Raw genomic sequence first — 8,071 nt, 5'->3', positions numbered from 1 at the left:
TACAAATGAGCTACATGAAATGTCCAACAAGTGAAAAATGATGTGTTGAGCCTACTCGGTTCTTCTCAGTAACATTTTCTTCTTCATTTTTTCTTTCTGGAAAATCTATATTGCTAAAAAGAGTATTAATAATAAATTCATAAAAATAGAATAAGTTGATCAATACTAATTTCCATTTGACAAATGTATATTTCTCACCATTGATTTTGACAACATTCTCATTATAAAACAGAACTTGGTGGTGTACAATTCATACAGTTTATTACAAAAATGTAATTATTAAATTAAAGTGGGGGAGCATAAAAGTAAATTACACTTTCAAATGGCAATGTTTCAAGATTGAGGGGCAGGTGGAACCTGAACAAATCAATACCCACCCAATACACTCACACACATGCTCTTTATGACCCTTCTCCAACACACATGCCATTTTAAAGGTGAAGTGTATCATTTCTGCACAACTAGCAGCACCAAATGACACGCTTCACCTTAAAACGATACCTCTATATTCAGATCTTGACATTTGCTTACACACTCTCCTATAAAATGAGACTACATATTTACACTCAAACATTGAGTCAGTGTTGACATGAGATCAGAGGTCATGTTTACATTATTTGGTAAAACAGTAAGAAGTCTATTACTGTCGTGAAGGGCATGTAAATCTGAGAATCTCCTCAAATAAAACTGTACAAAGAGTTTTGCAGAAACTCAAAGCATAACAAATCCAGTATTAAGCAGCAAATATAAAGGTTTTAACTCAGTCGTTTTATTTAGTTATTCTGATACACAAATTTTCCAAGGATTTACATTAAATAACAAAGGAAAGGGTCAATTTTAGGGTATATTAACAAAGTTTATAGTTTATGTATAGGTCCACACATGCGTCAAATGACGCTGGGTGATTCATCAAAGGCTGGATAGCTTTCATTGGTATGTTCCATTGCTCTTTATTTGAGCACTGACCCTGCTGTATGGCCCACCAGAGGCTTCTTCACCCACCTGACACATGTTTAATGCAAAGGTGCATTAAAGAACAAAGTGAGGCATCCAAATGTGTTTTAGTAAAATATGCATCTGAGGCATCTGTTCTGACTGTCTCTCAGATGGCCATTTGTAATATCCAGCACAATCTATTAAAGAAGCACTGACAGCATGAGTGGTATCATGAGAACAACGCTTGATGGATTGGTGGAATGCAGGTAGGCACAAATCCTCCGCCGGTGGATTATGTTTGTGGAACAAAACATTCCCTTTAGTGTATGGTCGGTATGTCTCCAATCCAAGCTCCAGGCAACGGTCTGGGACACGTGTATTCATTCTGTAGGAAACAAAAAAGACAGATGATGATTACTACGGTACAAAACCATGAGGTTCAGTTTAGAACTGATACACGGGTCAATGACACGATGCTCTCTTTTGTACTGATGAATTTTTTATTTGTCCAAAAATGCAAATAATACATCATCCTGAATACACCTTTTCTATGATGAGCATGTTTTTCGTTCTTTTTTGGGGATAAAAAAAAAAATATTTCAATATTTTTTGGGGAGCAGGAAGTCAAAAATATAAGGGTTTAATGATAATGAAGAAAAATAGAATTATATTAAAAAAAAAAGAAAGAAAAAAAAGTCATGTGGTGCGACTCCCCCCCAAAACAATGACATTTATGAATAAATACTTCATTACATTTGTATTTTGAAAAAAAATTTTTTTAATTGATTTTAATTGATGGTTACAACACACAACATTTTTTTTTTAGCTTTTCTATGTAATCAATAAACTACATAGAAAACTTTTCTTGAAAAGCTATACAAGTTTTTCAAAAACAAATGAAACCAATATGAATACAAAGAAAGAGTAGCCTACATTGCTAAGATTTTTTTATTGACCATTGTTAAGATAAATTTGATTATATACAAATATCAGGATAATAAATCAGACACATTACTTCAGCCGCATGCAATTGTGATGTTAAATGAAACGCTCATGCATGGCCAAGAAATAAAAAAAAACTTTGAGAAGCAGAAATTAAAGCTTTAGCGTAAGTTCTGCTAGGAAGACTCAATTATTACGTCACTTATTACCTTCTCATCTATCCAATCGTGTTCTAATACTTGCATTATAAAAGATCGGTACTTACACATGTCTGAGTTCGCAGATGCTGACACCTACATTCACCTCCATCCTCCCTACCACCACGAGGATGGTCCCTTCCCCTTCATACTCCCCACCACCACCCGGATGGTCCCCTCCCATACCTCCCAGGGGGTTGGCTGCGCCCCTGCATTCGTCTTCAGGCAGGAAATGCAGATTCCGTACCCTCAGATTGCGAGCTACGGACGGGGCCTACGCCAAAGAACTTTATATCATAATACTTGCTTGCTGGGCTGTTAATAAATGCATACTTGTTAAGTTATTTTGCCTCCCGAGTCTTTCTGGTAGAACTGGATAATTTGGCAGCTATCAGTAAAGAAAGTCAGAAATCAAATATGGCAGCACATTGTATGCCATCATTAAGATGTTAATTACAGTTGAGACGACTGAATTTACTCAGCTCAAGTGACCTTGCTGTCATGAGCACTTCGTCTTAAATGGATTAAACAAACCGCTGTGAATACTAATTAACAATATGCATTGAGCACAATCATCATTATCTCAGCTATCCTCAAGTTCAACTGAGGTTCTTTCAGAAACCATGGGAATAGCAGCTATACTGCCCAATGAGTCAACCTGAAGACAAAGATTTGAGTAATTACTTGATAAAATGAGGACAAAATGAGGACAAAAGTGATGCCGCCTTTCTTACTCATGAGAATAAAATCTTCACCATCAAATGAATTAAATCTTTCTCACTTCATCTAAATTAACACAGAGTGAATGGGTTGTTTGTCATATCTCTAACACTTCGGAGTAGCTGCAGACTTTTGATGCAGCTCATTTCAATGGCTGCCCCTGGTTCCCATCCACTTTCATTGTATGGAAAAGTGCAGTTTGGACATTCTGCCAAATATCTCATTTTGCGTGGCATAAAAAAAAAAAAAAAAAAAAAAACAATGATCAATGAAATATCTTTGAATAGAGAAATGGGATGTAATGCTAGTAAACTCAAGTTTCAGGCAGAGATAACGGTGCAAACAGCAGATTCTTCAAGAGGATGCTCTCGGAAAGACTGTAACTTGCAAAAATAAGGGAATCTGATTTTTAGTTAAAACCACGTTTTGTGTTTCACAGCGAGGTAACTAAAAATGCCAGCTTTTTTCCACCATTGCGAGGCTTTGTTGGAGCAGCCTGAGGGTGAGCTTTGATTTTCTTGTATTCAAACTGGCTGACACAAGCTGTATACCCTTGACTTACAATTTAAGTGAAATTCTAGATAGGCTGAAATTACTGACAGCGAGTTCTTTCAGCATATGCAGGGCTCTACGGCATGAACATTTGACATTGAAAATTACTGTGTACAGTATGTGGAAAATGATTTGCCTGCACTGGTGAATTTAATTGATTGATATAATACAGGTATTATCAAAAAATTGACCCTCCTTTATATGCAAGTTATGTTTCAACAGGACACTCTGCTCCATTTAAAAACAGCATCCTGTATGTACGCCCCAATGTGAAATTAAGGTATACCGCGTGAATATTAATTGTGTCGTGTCCTTCTGAGTGTCCTGTAATTCATTAAATATTCATGAGCTATACCCTCACATATTTGTTAGTTATTAGCTGTGTCTTTGTTGGCTGCATACATCATAAAGGTTGTTTTATTTCAGAACAGTAACCATTGTAAAACTGATCGTTATTCCTATAAAGTATAAATTGTTGTAATTTCTTACGACTTTGCAATGACAAATCTATCTATCTATCTATCTACACTGTAAAAATAAGTTCCCTTTCAGTCGCTCACGTTCAACGTAGTCGACGTGTCGACTGATCGGGATCACGCTTAGGGAGCTTGTCATCTTCGAGTATTAATAAAACGAGCCAATGCACATATTGCCGTGCGAGCTTTGCATCCACGCTCCGCCCCGCAGCACGGGTATAAATACGGAAGTGGATGCAAGCACCACTTGTCTTTTGCTTCGGAACCGATTGGTCTTCATGACAGTGTCTATGAAGAGTGTTGATATATTCAACGAGCGAGTGTGTCGGTGCTTCTTCTCTCCCGGGGCTGGTGTTTCTACAGCGCGAGTGCAGCGGTGGGTTGCGAGACTTCCGAGCTCTCAACTGCTGTTTTAACAGCATTCCTTTTTGTGTTTGTTTGTCTGACGGCCGGTTGAGGGCAAAGAAAGTGAGTGCTTCACTGGCACAGGCTGCACCATCCCTGTCAGTGTTGCCGCGATCATTCCCCTGTGTGCCTCGGCACTGGTGAGAGTTTTTCATTTCCTGAAAGAGCAACACGGGTGTGTTTGCATATATTTTTCAAGATGTCATTCCACCCGTGCGTTTCTGGATGACGCCCTGTCCCCCTCTGACGGTCACATTAGTTGCATCACGTGTTTGGGTTAAGTTTGGGTTACAGCTTCAGCTTTTATGGATAGCTCATATTCTCATTGCGAGAACATGACTATCACGGTGTTGAGATCGAGACTCGCCTTCGTCCGTGAAGGTGGAGTCCCCATTACCACGCCCCACCCTAGGGTGCCGTGTGGGATGGGTGATCGAGGATCATAGTAATGGCTTCCCTGCCCGGTAACCAATGCCTGTGGGCCCCTCAATTCTCTATCACACCGCAACCGGTGGAGCTCCCCATTGAGCATGCTGGTCCCTCTGTAATGGACCGACCAGCCGTTTCATTCAGGGCCCCTCCAGAGGACAGGATGCCGATTGCAGCATCGGAGGGTGAGCTGAGCTCTGAAGATGACAACTCGGCTGCGTTATCCCCTTTGGGGAACGTTGCCCGAGCCAGATCCAGAGGCTGTCTGGCTCACGTGGAATCCTCCACCGTGTCCCGAAGGGTCTCGGTTGGATGATTCGTTTCTTGGGGCGGGCCGGGCCGGTTCTCAGCCCGCCGCCCCAGTGCCTTTCCTTCCCGAAATGCATGGAGAGCTTGCCAGGTCGTGGACGGCACCTTTCTCTGCCAGAGACTGCCTGAGTAGCTCCTCCCCCCTCACTACCCTTGACGGAGGAGCGGTGAAAGGTTACAGGGCTATCCCTCCAGTGGTGCGGTCTGTTGCGACACACCTGTGTCCGGCAGCCACTACCTCTTGGACGGGGGATCCTCGTCTCCCCTCTAAGGCCTGTGAGTTCTCGTCCGTTCTTACGGACAGAGCTTACAAAGCCTGTGGGCAAACCGCTTCCTCTTTGAGTGCCATGGCGTTGCACTCATGGACATGCACGAGGGTAGCCCGGACCGTGCGCTCATAGGTGAGCTATAGGCTCGCCCTCCGGGGTATGGCCGTTGCGGCTTACGTGATCGGACTGGCGATGTCCACCTTAGTGGTCCAGGAGCACCATCTCTGGCTCAACCTGGCCAATATGGGCCTTACATTTTTAAGTGCAATCAACTTGGATGTTTAAGTCATTTCTACTTAAATTATATTAAACTGACTGATCTTGTGTAACTTATTTTGATGAGTTAAAACAATGCAAAAACATTTGTTGTCATAACTTATTGATCATATACATTTCTATCTATCTATCCATCTATCCATCTATCTATCTATCTATAAAAAAGTAACTTAGGAACAAGTTGTCCTAAACAAAAATGTGAGCATAAAGCCCTGCTCTGCAATGAAGAATCATAGCAAATAAAAACAAACAAAAAAAAACCTTTCAAGTCCCCCAAAGGACATGCTCGGAGCAGAAGCACACTCTAGAATGCTAAAAAACAGACATAGCACAATAGATGATGTGAGTTTCCTTGCACTCTGTATAGCCGAGTTCAAAACCCTTATAATGTTTTATGCAGCATTCGATTAGCAACCTTTGAATTTGACCTTTACCTTCAAAGTGTTTAGGATATTATACAAAATAAATGACATATTTTGTCATTGACTGTGTACGGAATAAAATATCTAAAGAATAACTGATGACAGGCCAATGAATTATATATAAAAAAAAAGTTTGCTTGATCGGTGTCTTTGGGTTTAGGTTATTTTGCTGTTGTATGCAGTAAGGACTTTTACTGAAGTGACTGAAATAATTAGATGAAGTGGAACTGTAATTAGTTTAAATAAAAATAATAATGTTTGTCAACCAATCAGAATCAAGCATTCAACAATAAAAAAAAAGTAGTATTCAGTAATTATTAAGATATTATAGCATTATAAAACACTGAATATTAACTTTAAAAATAATAATTACTGTGTTAAAAAAAACACATTATGCAATGTTGCATTTCAAACTGTATTACATTTTTGTTTGATTCTTCAAGCACTGTCTAGTTATCATCCTGAAAATAAAATTAATTATTTTGCATTTTAATCCAATTTTGTGTTAAAACGCTTTTGCAGACCAATCAAATCAGAAAGGGATCATGGGTAATACTTCTCATCACTGGAAATGAAAGTGAAGAGCATTACATCATGGAATACAGTATGGTGGCTAATTTGTAAAATCTGCAAAAATACAAAATGAAAAGAATTTAACAAAATAAAATCCTGTTTTCAAGCATGGGTTTCTGCAGGTCAGAGAAGTGGGCTGAAAGGTCTTTATAATTGGTGGTAAAAGCTGCCAGTTAGGGAAGGGAGGGAAGGGAGGGAAGGGAGGGGAGGGAAGGGAGGGAAGGGAAGGGAGGGAAGGGAAGGGAGGGGAGGGAAGGGAGGGGAGGGAAGGGAGGGAAGGGAGGGAAGGGAGGGAAGGGAGGGGAGGGAAGGGAGGGAAGGGAGGGAAGGGAGGGGAGGGAAGGGAGGGGAGGGGAGGGTAGGGTAGGGTTAGGGGTTAATAATAGATGTAGCAGTGTGTACCTTTCAGCACACCCGTTTCTTCGACCTGCAGCTATTCATGTCTCTCTGGTTTACGCAGATCTTCTTCTTTGCTTGTTTTTGGATTCTGAGATACTGTGCCAGACAGCATGACCTGATTTCACCAAGTGCACATGTTCCTAGATCAAAATCTTTGTTATTCCAATCAACCAATCAGATAAGAGGGACAAGTTTACAGTTTATGTCAAGTTTAGGCTTAGGAACATCTAACTCAGGACGTGCCAGATTGTAAAGAAACTTTGCAGGACAGTGGGTCCTCAGGAGCAGGGAAGACTTTTTTGATTTTTATTATTATTATTATTTTGTTAGTTAACATTAGTTAACTTACACAGTATTTATTAATCTTTGTTAATGTTAAAGTCAACATTTTTTAATACTTTATTAAAATATTGTTAACATTAGTTAAAGCACTGTGAAATAACATGAACAAACAATGAACAGCTTTATTTTTAGTAACTAACATTAACAAGGATTAATAAATACTGTAACAAATGTAATGCTCATAGTTAGTTCATGTTAGTTAATACATTAATGTTAACTAATGAACCTTATTGTAAAGTGTTAAAAAAATTGGCACACAATCTAGCATAAATTGTACAGACTTCAATGTGGAATATTCGATTGGTCAGTTAATCACAAAAATAATCAACAGATGACTCGATTATTAAAACAGTCATTTCTTACAGCCATAGTTCAGAGTATACACACAAATAGTAAGAGCAGTATAATAGCATGTGATTTAAATCATAATCACAGTTATGACAGGAGTGACAGATACAATGACAGTCCTGCGATTACTGACAAGAGACCAGCCACAAATCGAAATTGTAGCAGCAAAAAATGTCGATAAATCAGACAAGGTGAAAGATTTTTAACACAGTTATATGTAGCACGTGTTTGGATTATCAGCAGTAATTAAGTAGCTTTTTACTTTATTATTATAATACAGATAATATTTAAATTCTGTCAGATGAACTAGGGATCTCTATGGAGACGGCGGGGTAGCATAAGAAGTAACAAACAGACACAAGATTAATTTAGAAATATAATTGGTTTCAATTTGATTTGGAAGAAAAGTAGAAAGTCAATAAAATAAATGAAATTACCGGATCACAATAAACAAAACTGACTGTGCAATTTCCACC

General features: G+C 39.2%; 1 protein-coding gene across 1 annotated transcript in view; it reads right to left on the bottom strand.

The window, feature by feature from the left end:
- Positions 1-239: 239 nt before the first annotated feature.
- lrrtm4l1 (leucine rich repeat transmembrane neuronal 4 like 1) overlaps positions 240-8,071 on the bottom strand; it is a 59,280-nt gene continuing 51,448 nt past the window's right edge. Inside the window, exon 3 of the mRNA XM_084104752.1 lies at positions 240-1,321. Within this exon, the coding sequence (XP_083960878.1) occupies positions 1,256-1,321 (66 nt within the window). The 3' untranslated portion in view covers positions 240-1,255. The remainder of the gene's footprint in view (positions 1,322-8,071) is intronic.

The sequence above is a fragment of the Abramis brama genome (assembly GCF_963993115.1).
Source record: "Abramis brama genome assembly, chromosome: 25".
In the NCBI taxonomy this organism is placed as follows: Eukaryota; Metazoa; Chordata; class Actinopteri; order Cypriniformes; family Leuciscidae; genus Abramis; species Abramis brama.
The sequence above is the reverse complement of the archived record's forward strand: the minus strand, read 5'-3'. Positions and strand labels throughout refer to the sequence as shown.